Source organism: Setaria viridis, chromosome 7 (assembly GCF_005286985.2).
Source record: "Setaria viridis chromosome 7, Setaria_viridis_v4.0, whole genome shotgun sequence".
Taxonomy (NCBI): domain Eukaryota; kingdom Viridiplantae; phylum Streptophyta; class Magnoliopsida; order Poales; family Poaceae; genus Setaria; species Setaria viridis.
Genome location: NC_048269.2, coordinates 27,746,246 through 27,762,099, shown reverse-complemented (window position 1 = coordinate 27,762,099; position 15,854 = coordinate 27,746,246). Strand labels below are relative to the sequence as shown.

Below are 15,854 nucleotides of genomic sequence, written 5' to 3'. Positions count from 1 at the left end.
CTCGCCCGCCGACCAACCCACGACGCCGCGATGGGCACTCCATGGCCAAGGTTTCAGCTTCACCACCCCCTGATCCTGCTACTGGTAATCGATCTCGATCCATCACCTTCTCTTCTCCCCCTCTGCGTTGCATTGCATACATCAATCCATCCATCCTGCTGCCTCTACATCACTAAGCTGATTTGCTCTCGTCCCCTCCAGATCTTGGCCCTGTGGCGGAGGAGGCGATGGAGCCTGATCAGGAAGCATTAGTTGTTCCTGGGGTAAGCATCAACCATCCATCCCCGACTTTCCACCTTCTGCGTCGATCATGGGTTTCGTTGACGAAAAGCCCGCACTTTTCCGTGCCCTGATGTTCGTTCCGGTGTGGCGGAGCGCAGGCGGCGCCTGTTCTTCGTCGCCCGGCCTGGTCATGGAGGAGTTCGTAATGGGCGACCACGCGCGGCTAGTGGCTTCCATGCGGCTCGCCATGGAGCTGGCCGCGTCGTCCAGGCTCTTTGCCAAGCTCTTCGACCTCTTCGCATCCGACGCCCTGGCGCGCGTCCGCGGCGGCGGCGACAGTACAACTGGGCGCCGCGGTTCCGCCTCGCCATCCTGCTCCTCCTGCGCGACGCGTTCCCGGACGCGGTCGGCGAAAGGTGGTGTGCCCGACCGCGGCCCCCGTGGAGCGCTGCGCCATGGAGGAGCTGGGCTGTGTGGTCACCGCCTCGGTCCAGCAGTGCCGCCCGGTGCGCGAGCCGACGCTTATCTTCATGCCGTACGCGGACCGCGTCTTCTTCTAGAACCTTGTCACCTTGAACTGGAGCGTGGAGCAGCTCGGAAAGATTGTCTTTCTCGGACACAGCTTCAGTGCTATGGTGAAAATGCTTGAGCTCAGCATGTCCAAGCAGGAGAAGTTTGGCGTCTCCGAGCAGAGGGAGAAGGTGAGGAGGGTACTGGCAGTTCAGGATTATGTGTATGAGATCGAGCTATGCGCAGAGATCGATGGTTTGCTCGATAGCCCTCTCTGGGAAGACGATAGTCTTGATCCTTTCCTGAAAAGAGATGACATTCTGAAGATAGCGATTCAGAGGAGTGTGTATGCATGTACTGCATTGCTCGCAGAGAGAGATGTGACATGATCAGTGCTCTTCCCAACACGTTTTCAGTCCATCTGTTCCATCTGGATCCTGAAATCGACATGGAACATCTTGTGCCAGGTTGTTCTGCAGCACAATTTGTAAAACATATATGTTTGAGGATCATGGAATTGGGGTCTGGTGTCGTGTTGCCTCTTTCACTGTTGCAGGTAATTCTACTACGGTCTGGAGCACAGTGAATGTCCAGATGAACTATGATGCTCAGTTAGCTGGGTAAGATCACATAACTGCTGCTATTCTTTGAATCAGTCCCCCCCCCTCCCCCCCCCCCCTCCTCCCCCCCCCCCCCCCCCCCTCCCCCGGTTGTCTGATCACTGGAATCCATGAAATGAAGTTAAAAAAAATATACTGTTTGCAATGATCTGATACATTTTAGGTTTCTGGAGTGAAATGTGCTCTGTGCACTAGTCACTGCACTGCCTCCTGATGACCTGTGTTTGTTCAGTTTCTGGCTTCTAGATTTGGTTATGGTTCTCTCTCTCTCTCTCTCGCGCGCGCTATTGAACTTTGAGCGAGTTTTGTTCACCAATCATGCTATTGCTGCATTGCAAGTTATTATTTTCTTCAATGATGTATTAATGCAATATTCTGCAAAAGTGTAAATATTAAAATGACTTGAAAGGTATATGTCTACAAGATATTTGATGTATCTTATGATTTACATGTAAAATAAAATTCATATAAATATTGTTGCAGAGAGAGCATAGAGTACTACTGTAATAGGAAATGTGTCCTATCTGTCATTGGAAGTTTATTTTTATTCCTTGTTGTTATTGACTTCACTGACTAATTCCTGTTCTGTTTTGTTTTCCAATTAAACTAGATGGCATTTAAATCCTAGTGATGCATACATCGAGGACAAGGACTTAAAGGAAGCAGCAAGCATAGTCAACGAAGTCCGTTAAACTATGATCGATGTCAGCAGTTCTTCGCCGTACACAAAGCTCATTGGTCAGCTCAAGGAAAACCCGAGCATCGGAGATTGCATCTCAAGCATGTTGGGAGCTCATGAATGCATGGAATTAGTTATTTATGGCATTGGGAGCTTTGAATTTGACGTGAAGTCTCAGTATCAGCTTGCTTTCGCTCTTCTTCTGAAGGAAGATGAGGTGTTTCCGATCGGTGACATTGAAATCTATGACCCCGCTCTCTCTCTAGCAGATGTCAAGGCTTGCTTGGACTTGGGAGTGAGAGTGCTTCTAGTTAATGAGCAGTGCCAGAGAACTGTTGAGAAGCCAACAATTTTCCATGTTCCAGGACTAAAATTAGGGGGGAATCTCTTGGAATCAAATTTCTCTCCTAAGCAGAAGATGATTCTTGTTTCCTATAGGTTTAAGGACAGTGGGAAATTGATTTCTAGTGCAATTGAAAACTGGAACTGTGGATCTACCAGTATCAGGGATTCGCTGACTTTGGAAAGGGACAGATTCGTGTGAGCAACCAAGGATTATATTCATGAAGTACTTTCTATGGGAAAATCTTATGAGAGATTAATTGGTGTGTCTGAACTGAAGTTGGAGTTTCTTGAAGCAGATGATGATATGGACATACACTCAAAACTGCCAAGTATGTGTTCTGCTTCTGAACTTGTACTAATATTTGATTTCTCTCTACTGTATTTGTGTACTGGTGAATGGTTGTGATTTTTTGAAGTAGATGATGCATTTGTTTACAGGGCTGAAGCTCAAGGAAAAAAATTACCTTAACCTCACGCAGGAGATGGAATACAACTCATTCCTTGCTTTTGAGTAAGACTTCTATATGCTTGAGGCCGATATCTTGCTATTTAACATTTGCTTGCTTTGTGTTACAGCATTCTAAACGAAAATTTTAGGTAAAGGCTAATCATTTTGGTGGAAACATCACTAATTGTTCTTCTCTCTATTTTGTCAGTCATGTGGCATCCCTCCGTGTGCAATTGGAAGAGAGAATATCACGCCCATTCAAAGATCAATCTGGCTACGAGGATGATGATCCTCCATTCTGGGGATCTGTTTTCCGTCATCGGCTTCCAGCGAAGAATCGGACAACATGGTCCCCTCCTCCCGAGGGTTGGATCAAGCTCAACTTCCATGGGATCGGCTGTTCTAAACGTCGTCCCGCCTGAATCGGTGGCATATTACACAACGACGAAGGCCAGGTGCTCTCCTCCTATGCTGGTCCAGTAGGAGATGTGGATCAGATTGTGGCCAGTGCCATGGCACTTCAGGTCGGGCTGCAAAACATGATTGAGCTCCATGAACCAGTATACAAGCTGAACATTGAGGGGGATGATCTTAAGGTGATACGCTGTTGCAACGGAATCTCTAGCCCGCCTAAGAGAGCTCATGATTCATTTTCATATATCTATCCCAATATGTATTTGAGGCCGACCAAGAAACTTTCTCCTGACAAGCTACCTGAGGAGTGCAACAATGGTAAAGATGACAATGATGATTCAAAGGATGATGACAAGAATGATCGCCCAATGGACAGACGGGGATGATGGTGATTCACAAGGTGCATCTTCAGAGTCTGCCATCCCTCCTGGATGGGTACGAAGAGAGTTCATAGCTTGGCATGTTGAAGAGGCGGCTAATCTGGCGACTGGTATCGCAGGTGCAGGAGCCTATTTACCTACAGTCGGTACTCGGGCGGCACAACTCAGCCAAGTGTCAACATGAAATGGATTTGAAGAGTGACAAGCCGGACATTACATGGTAAGAAGCAGTTAAGTTGCCGGTCCATTCTGAGCTACAAATGTTTGTTTTCTCTGCAATGCTAACAACTGGAGTTCGTTGCAGGTTCCATGATGCCTTAGAGGATGAGAAGGATGTGGCCGAGGACCTTATGAAGTGACTAGAAATTTGAGCTAGAGGATTGGCTGATCTGTTCATGAGGAGCCTGCTGCTGACGGCTTTGCCTGTTGCTAATGGTTGTGCCTGTTCTCAACAAGTGGTGTTGTGATGAGATCCTTGATCTGCATGATGAGTCTTGGACGTATACGATTGCCTGCTTTCTGTGAATGTATCGTTTGTTTTTTCGTTTGATATGTACAGTGGGTTCAGTAGTTGGTTTGATACATGCTCCTGCTCCAAATACATACGTAGTCACATTTGGTGCCGTGGCCCTGAGAGGCACTTTGACTTACGAACAGCAAAAATGAATGCGGTTTTGCAATGAGAATGAATGTTAGTTCTGAGCTTGTTTGCCTGCCATTTTCTTTTTTGGAACGAAACGGCACGAGAATCGTCTGTTGGCTTCTGATTTCTGTACATGTTCGGTTGAGATTGCTGCTGCTGCGCTCTCTGCTCTCTCTCCCAGCACAAGCGCGTGCAGCAGGTCGTGGTGCAGGCAGCCCGCTGCGCCCCCGTGGGCAAGGCAGGGGGCCGCCGCGCGGGCAGGCCTGCGGGCTGCGGCGGTGGCGCGGGCAAGGCAGCCACGCGGGATGCGGATGCGGCGGCGGTCGGCGCTGCGCAAGGGCGGCCGCGTCGACGGGCGGCAATGCGGACGTGGCGGACCGGCCGGGATGCGCCTTGGGCTGTGTAGTAAAGCGGCGGCGCTGGATTTACTCTGTACGCACTCCTCTCCCTCTCTCCCTCTCCTCGATGCCACGGATGGAGATGGGAGCGGCCTCGATTCGGAGGTTTCGGAGCCAGGGCGCGCGTCCTGGCAGCTGCTCCTGCGGACGGGTGAGAGCTCGGGTAGGAGCTCCTCCATCTGAGAGTTCTGGGCGACGGATGAGAGTCGGGCTGTGTGCTGCTGTGGCACGGCCCAGCATGACGCGCCCATTGCCCCTGTTTGAATTGTGGCGCGAGCACGAACGCTCTGGGGGTCCAGTGGACAATCTGCCGCCATCCCGCTCCCACCGCGCCGCCGCCGGCGTGTTTGGCTAGGACACGTACAACGGTTGTCGGTGGGTCATCTGAAAGGATTGCCACGTAGGTTCGGTGATGATGTGGAGCGAAATTAATATGAAGAGAGAATGTTGCCGTCGTCTGGCGAGGCGACGACGCGGGCTGGTGGCCCGATGCAAAAAAGACGACTGAGCAGGCGTTGTACGCCTCGCCTGCAGCCGGCGACGGCTCGGGCGGATCCGGTGCGGCGGCGGGTGAAGCCTGACATTGGAAGAGGGAGAGATGGCGCAAACCTACTCTCTGTCTACTCAGGTCGCCGCCGCTGCCGTTCGCAAAGTCGGACACCGTCGCGTCGCCCATGAAGCTCGTGGCCGACCGCCGTTGCCACCCCCCGAACGTCACCTGTGTGTGAAGCTCGCGGCCACCCGCCGGGCTCGGCTTCCCACCGTCGCCGCCCACGAAGCTGGCTGCCGCCGCGCCGCCCGCGAAGCTCGCTGCTGCCCACCGAGTTCGCCGCCGCGCTGCTTTTGGATAAGATATTGGTCCGTGGGTAGGAGAGAGAGAAAGAGCAGAGAAACGGTGTGCGGAGGACCTCACACCATCGGATACGATACTGGTGCACGCTGCACTTGGCCCTACTGAATAGTATTTTTCTCTCACAACAAATTAGTTATTTCAGCTTTTCAGTGGGTTTATAAATTCAGCCGAACATACCTTTTCATATATCTGGTATTCAAATTATGTTCTAGATGTTCATGTAAGTAATAAAATTTCTAATGAAATAACAAAACTTACGAATGACAAGATTTATAGGCTTAGAAATTTTTAAATTTATTTGCTTTTACCGGTCGGCGGCTATCTTCTCATAAATTTTATACCACAAATGGCTATATTAATCACATAGGTGCTAAATCAGCCAAACAAGCCACAAAATAACCTACAAAGATATGATTTATGTTTGATCACAATAATTTATAGATTCACTTGTGAATTAAATATTTTACGGATAACATCACAAACAACCTTTGCACAACTTATCTATTTTACTATCTTTATGTGATATGACTTACACTTATAGACGACTGCTGTTTGAACGTGCCATAAACGCCCCCAGATGGTGGAGAAGACGAGGATATACCCCAGCAGAGCTCCTCGTGTTGCTCTACTCTGCGTGCCTCCGAGGATGCAGGCCGAACAGGATGACAGCGGGCACTGTGAGACGGGAACTACTCGCTCGGACAGGGCGCTAACGATGCTCGATTTGACTAGGTTGTCCGGACACGCACAGCGAGGCCAACGACGGCGGCAGCCACTAGCGAGGACCTAGCAGCAGCCCCTCTAACCAAGGGAGAATAGGGGGTTATTTGAAAATATTGGATCGCGATTATGGGTTATTTGAAAATATCGAATCGCGATTAATAATCACGATCCAGTTTAGGGAGTTATTTGCAAAAATTTGGATCGCGATTAATAGTCGCGATCCAAATTAGGGTCTTATCTGTAAAGTTTGGGACTGATTTGTAAATATCGGTTACGCCGGTCGCTCGCCGCCGCTTCCACAAGGGCTCCGGCGGGCGGGCGGCGGCGGCGGCGGCGCTCCCCAGGGCGTGGACCAACCAACCCCAACCCTCCCCTCTGCGCGCGTACGTTCTGGGGTCGCTCGAGCGTCGGCATTTGTGGCAGAGGAGCGCGCGCGGAGCCGCGGATGGGGACAGCGAGCGACCAACGCGGATGTGAGTTCGCCGCGCCGTCGCCGCATCCCGCTACCATCTACTTAGCTGCTGTCCGTTCCTTCACCTCTGATCGGTGAGTAAGCTCGCAACGCCGGCCGTGCTCCGTGTGCAGGCATGGTCGCGCACGGTCCGCCACAGGTTTAGTACTTGTTCATTCAGTTCCGCGTGTTTTCATCCTTCATATTTGGAACCCGTACTCGATGGCGATGCGGCGGCGCTCCGTTTGGGACTCGCCGGTGTTCCGCTTTCCTGAAGATCCACCGCGAGTACGCTCGCTACCTCAATTTCTATCTGTACCCAATCAGATCAGACCCTTGATCTACTATCCATTGATTCCCCTGCCTCGGATGCAGATCGATTCACCGTCCCGCTTTGTCCTGACACTCTTTTGCTTCCTGATCAGGGCGGGGAAGCCTGTGGAGGTGTTTGAGGCTGCGCGCGTCGAGCGGATGCTGCGGTCGGGGCAGTCGGCCGACGCGGAGCATTACCTGGAGCGTTTCCTGCCGCCCATCCCCATCAGGGACCGGAGCCCGCTGTCGATCTTGCTCCGGTTCCACGTCCGCGTCTTCAGGATCATCTCCAAGGTCGCCGCCGGTGGCCCATCAGGTGCAAAGATGGCCGCACTCTTCGCAAACCCCAGCGAGTACATTAGTACATATGCTCCGGAGCCCCTACAGCGCTGGATGTAAGTTGTCCACTAAACCAGTACTTGTTCATTCAGCTCCGCTTGTTTTCATCCAACTTCATGGTTACTTTTCAGTGCATAATTTACACGGCATAGCTGCCAATTTCTTGTTTCTTTTTTCAACATTTCCTTGCATCAACAGTAATAATAAACTAACATCACTCCAATTCTCTGAATCATCTTAAACTAAGAGCTAGTATGGCAGGGCCATCCCTTGTAAATCCGGCCCGCGTAGTTTTGGTGCGTACTTGTCACATTTCGAGATATTGTGTGGTAGTCAGTCAACTTCCATATCGAGCTTCACCATCTTGGCCTCATGCTGTTCTTGTTGCCGTTCAACTGTTTGCTGTTCCACTGAAGCCATGTGATCGCCGCGAGTACTCCTTTATGAGTCTGGAGAATTCAGAGCTCTCATTCTCCAGTAATTTTGATGGCGTGTCATATTCTATAATTCTTCCTGCTCATCATGATAATTCATTAGAGCGCACATATGTCAGTAATCCAGCAGCTACATCTAATAAATGTAGAGAACTGGTGCTTCATATCACGTGGCATACCTTCACTGAAAACAAGAATGAGATCACTATCAATTACAGTGTGGATTCTGTGAGCTATTGTCAAGACCGTGCAATTCCCGAATTCCTCGCGGATTGTTTCTTGGATAACCGCATCAGTAGAGGAGTCAACTGAAGCAGTTGCCTCATCGAGCACAAGAACGTTGCTTCGCTTTAGCAGAACCCTTCCAAGGCAAAACAGCTGCCTCTGTCCAACACTCCAGTTCTCCCCATTCTCAACAACTGCAAGAGATATCTCATGTTACAATCCCAATGAACATATTGTTATAGTATCAACCAACTAGAATTTCATATCCCTCGATCTTAATTTTTTACATTTGGCTACTGTACTCAGAATGCATTACCTGTCGAGTCCAGCTTCTTTGGGCTTTGCCGAACTATGTCACCAAGCTGGCATTTGTCCAAAATCTGTCCAAAAGGAGAGGGTGAAAACAGATTCCTTATCATATGTTTCAAAAACTAAAACCTCTTTGCCCTAGTCAGCACGTTTTTCTATAATCTTGGCATTCTGTTTTTTTATTTACAGATTGAATTTTGATCAAGTTACAGTTTTAATTAATATCAGAATCGCCAGAGGTTTTTAAATGTTCATTAAGTTACCTCCCACACGCGATGATCAGAATACTCGTTTAGGGGATCCAGATTCCCTCTGACTGTTCCCTCAAACATAGTTGGATCCTGTGGGATGATGCTAAGTCTGCCACGTAAATCATGCAGCCCTATTTTGCAGATGTCAACATTGTCGATTTCAATTGTTCCTTCCCTTGGTTCAACGATCCTGAAAAGTGCTTGGATAAATGTGGACTTTCCACTACCAGTGCGTCCTACAATTCCTACCTTCTTCCTTCCTGGAATTGTGCATGATATGTTTCTCAAAACAGATGGGAGATGCTCCGCATATCGAACCTGTAAAAGCAAAGAACATTAGGTGACTACAATTGAGAAAGTGCATGTATCAGGGTAAATAAAATTTTAAGTTTCCCTTCTTAAAAATAAAAAAGACTTCCACTCTCATTATAGAGAAAACACAGTTAACTGGCATCTATATCTGCCACTCCAGTCTTATGTGTTTTTTCATTCTTGACATTCTGTGGCAATCCCCTTAGCTTATGTAACCATATAACTACTTTTGTTGCATGAGAAAGCATAAAAAGTATGCTCATTATTTTTCTCTCATATTTTAAAATATGTGCATATTACCCTCTTTGGTAAAACATCATTAACTCGGCACTTTCCTGAGATTAGTTCTGCTCAGCAGCATTTTCTGCAGGTTGTTTAACCTAGTTGAGCATACAATTATTCAATTTCAGACATAATTCTTAAATATCAGTTTTTCAGGCTAGCTAGTCTCCGTGTGAGATTTGTTTGGGTTTGCTAAGTAATACTGTACACATTCACACTTGATTACTCACACCTATAGTGGGTCAGAACTCATTATAATTCTATACATACCTCCAAGGATCTTATATTGATAGTTCCAGCTTCTGGCCAGCTGTTTGGTGGGCGGTAGTGGTCAACTGTGAGAGGTGCCTCGCTAGGGATCCTGGAGTATTGCATTATTCTTTCAACAGATATCATTTTGTTTTCTGTGTTGCAAATGTTCCAAATTATGGATGCCAGCTGAGAATTGAGGTTCAATGCATAAGTCACTGCAAGTCCAGCAATGCCTGTACGTACAGTCATATTAGTTTGACAATTATCAAACATAAGATAGCTTGAGGATTTTGTAGTCAGCGTGAGCTTATGTGCATATAGAGCTTACTTGGGTTTATAAAACCTTCAGGAAGGCTCACTAGCAGAGTTAAAGAAAAGGCAAAGACAAAGTTGGATAGCATGTTTAGCCTGAAAGAAAGCCACTCCATTGAAGAGATGTTATGGAACCATGGCCTGGAGTGGTTGTCAACAAGACCAAGGTTTGCTTTTCTGAAACGATCTTTCTGCCCAAATGCTCTAATACTTGATGCTCCTGCTAGCGATTCTGCAAAATGATGTAGGATTGGAGCCCTTTGAATTTGTGATAAACGAGCCAACTCTCTTGCTGTTGGTATGTAGTAGCGCTGCACACATACAGAAAGTGTACAGGTTCAGCATTTTGTGAAATGAGTGACCATCAATAAAGAGGAAGCTGCTAGGAAATCTTCCTAGAATTCATGGTACACAAAAGTAATAGGAAAATGCTAATTATAAACAGAAGATCATTTTTAAAGGTTCGTACTTGACACAGGAAACAGACCACGGTCACCGGAACAAAGATAGCAAAAACTGGCCATGCAACTTGTGACATAACACCAATGGTTCCCAGAATTTGTATGATTGAAAACACACACCAGCCAAGCTTGTTTGCTATTTCCAGATCTAGAACACTTTGGTCATTAGAGGCCTGTTTCACACAAAAACACACATTAATTAGTTTAGGTGGTGTGTAAGTATGTGAGAGGATAAAATGTTCATAAAATTAAATCAGCACTAACCCTGTTCAAAATTCTGCCTGTAGGTGTGGAGTCAAAGAAAGACATTGGGGCACGCAGGATGCAGTGGAGCATGTTCTTGAAGAACTTTTCTGATGTTAGTAGACCAATCAGTGACACGAGCAAGGACCGAGCCAAGACGCACAGGGCACTTCCCATAGATAGTGCTATATATACAGAGAAGAGGAGGCCTAATCCAACCATTGGAGTGGTTGCAGATGTCGGAGGAGATGCCCATGCCATCCAATAGTTGCTTGCTACCTGAAATATTTGGAAGAATGACTGTGCGGCTATTGTTAGTGGCACTAAGGCTCCACCATGAACTGCCCTCAGGTATGCCCAGTAGACCTTCTTGCCAATGCCTCCCTTTTCTCGTTCTTCTTCTTGCGTCAACCTCCCCTTCTCACTGATGTCTTGTGAGACATCATGTGCAGACTCTTGCTTTGTTATGCCCTGAAGTTGATCGTCCATTTCATTTTCTGTATCAAGCTCATCCTCACTGTCTGCTGATTTTCGGTTGTCTGACAGCATTCTGCTGGAACTCTCAGCATTCATAACAGATTCAAGAGCCTGGCTATGGGCTCCTACTATAGCTTCAAATCCTATATTCTGTTGAAGGAGCTCATCAAATTTCCCTTTCTGCACGATTTTTCCATCTTGCATGACCTATTATTTTGAATCCACGTGGTTAGTTATTTGGCAACTTTAAACTTTGGACCCTGGACATGATAAGTAAAACTAAAAGTATTTTTGGACACGTACCAGTATAAGGTCTGCGGCTGGAAGGAATTCGACTTGATGGGTCACGTACAATACTGTTTTGTCTTTAAGAATTCCCATTACACAATCCTGCAGGATAAAATTATTTTATTTGCTTAGATATGAGCCAATTATTTTATCCATTTCTGAATCAATGTTGAGACTCAAAACAGTCAAATTGTCAGATTACTATTACAAAGCTTAAGATAGCTGTGCATTTATTGGAACTACGAAACGAACCTTGAAAAGCTGGCTTCCAGTGTGAGCATCTACTGCACTAAAAGGATCATCAAAGAGGTAAATATCTGCATCCTCATACACCGACCTTGCAATCTGAATTCTCTGTTTCTGTCCACCACTCATGTTAATTCCTCTTTCACCAATCTCAGTCAAATCCCCATTTGCAAACAACTCAAGGTCTTTTGTCAGTGCACAGGCTTTTATGATATTTTCATACTTGTCCTTGTCATATGGTTTTCCAAACAGAATGTTTTCCCTGATGTTCCCAGACAGGATCCAGGCAGTTTGAGGAACATATGCTTTGCTACCACTGACCCTGACAGTACCATCTAGCTTTGGCATCTCCCCAAGTATGCATGATAATAGACTGGACTTTCCAGAGCCGACCATTCCACAGATAGCCACTTTCATCCCTCTCTTTACTTTTAAATCAACATCTGTCAGAGTTGGAGAAGTCGTCTCCAGTTCCCAGCTGAATATTCCATGATCAATCTCCACATCATAGTCTGTTTCATTTCTTGGTACTTCTATAACTGCATCACATTTCAATTCTTCTTCCTCGAGGTATTTTGCCACTCTATCAGCTGAAACTTTTCCCTGAGCAAACACTGAAAGCAAGTCAGGAAGTGTGAAAATTGGATCTTGTAGCATACGGAATGTTGCAAGAGCTGACAAAACAGTTCCAGCCGTCAGAGGAGTCCCCATCAATATACATGACCCAAATGTTATGGAGGAAATGAATGCAGGCGACCCCCAAAATATGAATGTTGTTAGAGCTGACAACCTCACAGATTTCCATAGCCAATTGTACTCTTCACCTCGTAAAGCTTCCAACTTTTGAAGATACTTAATATCCCATGCTTGAAGTTTCAGTATTTTCATGCTTCTAAGGACTTCCGTTGTTGCCTTCATTCTATTGTCTTTGGCAACCATGATCTTGCCTTGCAACCTCTTTTGCATTCTGGTTAGTGGAATATTGCATGCCATTATTGCCAATGTCACTGCTAAACCAGCCCAGGCCCCAACCCCTAAGTTTCTATGGAGAACATAGACAGCTAATGAAAGCTGAACGGGTAGCATCCAGATGTAGTTCGTATACCATATGACATCAGTTATCCTTTGTACATCTACACTCATGTAGTTTATGATCTCTCCACTAGTATGCTTCTGCCTTGAACTGCAAGATAAGCGGAGCCCCTTTTGATAGATGTGGGATATCAAAGCAGCTCGCAGGCGCATCCCGAGTTGTCGTGCTCCAAAAATCCACTGCCTCTGCGCTATGGTCTCCACAACTTTGGCACTTAGAAATGCAACAGCGAGAATGTAACCTCTTCTGAGTCCATATTGCCTCTGCCCCCCAAGGAATTTCACCAAGTCATTAATCAGTGAGGGTCCGACATAGGATGCACTGGCACTTAATACTGCAAATCCTGCGTTGATCATTGCTTTCCGTCTCATAAATAGAAACATTGCTCTATAGATTGACGAAGTACTTAAACCATGCCTGCGTTCAACATCATCTATGATCTTTTTGAATGAATCAGACAGAAACTCAGCGGAGTCTTTGCCATCAACATCTGGCACATCATTCTTCTCTAGAGGTTTCTTGTATCCAATAGCAAAGACAGGGTTCATCCAGGAGAATGTGACAAGTCCAACAATACTTGCTCTTCCATATGGACATGCCCTTTTGGCTTCAGCCTGTTGTCCCACAGATGGACTCAATAGTGGCTCTGTTATGTTGCTGTATGTAAATGTGATTCCTGTTTTCCCTCTGGCTGAAATTGCAAACAGATAAGTGCAAACAACAAGCATGAATAGATCGATCCCTTCTTCAAATCCTATATCTTCATTAACTGTCAAAATTGACCTGAGATCAAGTGTCACAATGGTGACTGATTGCAGAAAGTTAAATATCCACCAGGACCGAATTATCAATGGAAGTTTTGCAGATTTTGTTTTCTGAAAACCGAATACTGCTAATGCTAATATTAGCCATGATAGCACCTGCAAACCTTCACAAAGAATAAAGGGGAGATACTTGCAATCACTTATTTTTTCATGTAACTGTGGAAATACTGTCCTCACAACATGAGCGGCTAATAGAAGCAGGCAACAAGCTTTGCATGCTTTATATGAGATACCCAGCTTTAAGTCTGTAATTTCGTGCTCCTGATGCTGTTTATTGCTGTCAGGAGTTGCAGTCTTCAATCTTTGTCTCCACCATCTGATTTTCTTGAACAGAAATTGAGCCGATATACTCATGATGAATATCAGTTGTATCAGTGCAAAAGTGGTCATCCAGAAGCAAGGTGAATATAGCTCCTGCCACTCTTGCATATAGGGCAATGTAGTATAATCTGTAATAATACATTGCGAATTTCATGTCAAAACCAAATGGCAGAATACATCATTGGATTATCAAGAACCAACATTAGCTTTTTGGGACTAAATTTTGAAGTTGTCCTTCCAAATATTATTTAAAACTGAATATAAGCTGCTAAAATTGACCTACCATGTAAACTGTTGGGGGGGTGGGGTGGGGGGGGGTGATTAATTCCAATCATTATTCTCATGTTTGGGGAGTTTCAGTTGAGGTAAAGTGGTAAACTATGCTATACGCCATGTTATAAATTTTGTTTGCTTTCTACTTCAAGCCATAGTTGGTTGTAGGATAAGAGAGAGTCACATCCAGGCTCATTCTGCTTTACTCTTGTCAAGATTGATTAGACAATGCATTTTGTTTTTATGCCTTTTTTTGAGCTTTCGTCAGCTTAATTAGCTGCCTAGTTAAGTAGTGATGTGAACTACTCCCCAAGTGGCTATATCTTTCATACTGGCGTTCTCCTTTACCTGAAGGTCTACTTTGATGAACCAAAACTAGTCAACTACTAAATATTTGTCGACTTCCAGCCAAAGTGATAAATATTACTGTATCCAGTAACCTCATGTGCTGACAGAAACATTCTCTGATTGCACTATAAATGTTTACTCGTTCAGTATTTTGTTTTCATGCTACGATTGTAATGTTATCTGACAGCAGAAGAGGTGTTAGGTCCTAAACTCCTAGAGATGGAGAGAGTTGGACGCTAGTTGGATGGGCATGGAACTGAAAGGCAATCACTGGCCATGACTTGCCTGCTGCCATCCCAGATTGCTGTGTTTTCCTAACAGGACATGCTTTGAATAAATTTCTACAACTGCTAAAGTAATTTTTTTATTAGATGAAGGCCAAAGTGTTTGGACACTGTGGGTAGTGTAATATCTCACTTACGTAAATGAGTACGTATCACTAAAACACTAGAGCTATATATATCAAAATTATGAACGACTTTTTGTTCCTTGGATACTACTGCTTGTAGTATTTACACATGCACCCTACTGCTTCACTTATTTCTGTTCCACTGATGTCCATCTTTGCAAACATTGCAGGATCAGGAAAGCAGAATTGAAAAGGAAAATGGGGTGAAGGAGAACGGTATGCGGTGTAACTGCGTTCGTGGATATGCTGAAGAAAAGAACCAGACGCATGCAGATGCAGATGCAGGGATTAATCCCGGACGAAGAGTTACCTGAGGAATCATCGAGCAAGCCCCCGCGGATAAACATCTTGGGGATCCTCGCGAGAACCGGGAGCTGCAGGCTCCCTCTCTCCATCGTGTCTGCCCAATGAGCGAGCGAGCGAGAGAGAGAGAGAGAGACCAAGAGAGGGATGGAATTGGAGGGAGGGAGGAGAGAAATAGAGGGGGGAGGCGGTGGTGAACTGGTGACGGTTTATAGTGGAGGTGGAGACTGGAGACGCCGCCTGAGACACCCCTGATGGTTGCGCTTTTGGCGTGTCATGGTGCCCGCAGATCCCGATCATGCAGTTTTTCGCCGGGCGCGCCCCGCACGGCCCGTAGGAAAAACGCCGCTGCCTATCAGTATTTTACTTATGCTAAGAATTTTTTTTTGACTGTACAGTGTACACTAAACAGTTGGATTGCAAATTTGTACATAATCAGTTCAGCAAATTAATGCAAAGATATGTTTTGCTAATTTTGCTGGTACAATATTAGCTGCGTTTATTGCCATTATTTTGCTAGGGTATTACTCCCTCCGTCCCAAATTACTATCTGTTTTGACTTTAATAAATTCATAACTTTTACTGTGCATGTACATATATGCTATCGGCCTGGTCAGTAGTGTTGGCTGCACAGCTGCTGCTGCTACAGCCAGCGTTCAAGAAAGCTAACGTAAGGCCTGTAGCTGTAGCTGTGCAGCCAGCACTGTTGAACGGGCCGTATGTCTTCATACGTAGCAAAAAGTTATATAAAAAAAAGTAAAATGAATAAAAATAAATAATAATTGGGAGTGAGTATTACATAACTGACTGTGGAGCTTCCTGTGAAAAAATTGTATTATATTGTACAGTATGAG

The 15,854-nt window shown here is 45.8% G+C and overlaps 2 protein-coding genes and 1 pseudogene across 2 annotated transcripts; 2 read left to right on the top strand and 1 right to left on the bottom strand.

Moving 5' to 3' along the window:
- The first annotated feature begins 368 nt into the window (after positions 1-368).
- LOC117865923 (uncharacterized) lies at positions 369-4,203 on the top strand (annotated as a pseudogene).
- Positions 4,204-5,063: 860 nt separating this feature from the next.
- LOC117865922 (uncharacterized) lies at positions 5,064-15,473 on the top strand. The gene is made up of 5 exons (XM_072295380.1): positions 5,064-7,393; positions 9,752-9,881; positions 10,463-10,769; positions 13,631-13,747; positions 14,868-15,473. Exons 1-2 carry the CDS (start codon positions 6,909-6,911, stop codon positions 9,762-9,764), a joined length of 498 nt encoding a protein of 165 aa, XP_072151481.1. The 5' UTR covers positions 5,064-6,908; the 3' UTR covers positions 9,765-9,881; positions 10,463-10,769; positions 13,631-13,747; positions 14,868-15,473.
- LOC117865921 (putative ABC transporter C family member 15) lies at positions 7,399-15,145 on the bottom strand. The gene is made up of 11 exons (XM_034750191.2): positions 15,008-15,145; positions 11,436-13,795; positions 11,199-11,285; positions 10,440-11,102; positions 10,184-10,348; positions 9,731-10,025; positions 9,421-9,635; positions 8,569-8,874; positions 8,313-8,376; positions 7,951-8,190; positions 7,399-7,850 (listed from the first exon to the last, which is right to left on the bottom strand). Exons 1-11 carry the CDS (start codon positions 15,090-15,092, stop codon positions 7,729-7,731), a joined length of 4,602 nt encoding a protein of 1,533 aa, XP_034606082.1. The 5' UTR covers positions 15,093-15,145; the 3' UTR covers positions 7,399-7,728.
- Positions 15,474-15,854: the final 381 nt, after the last annotated feature.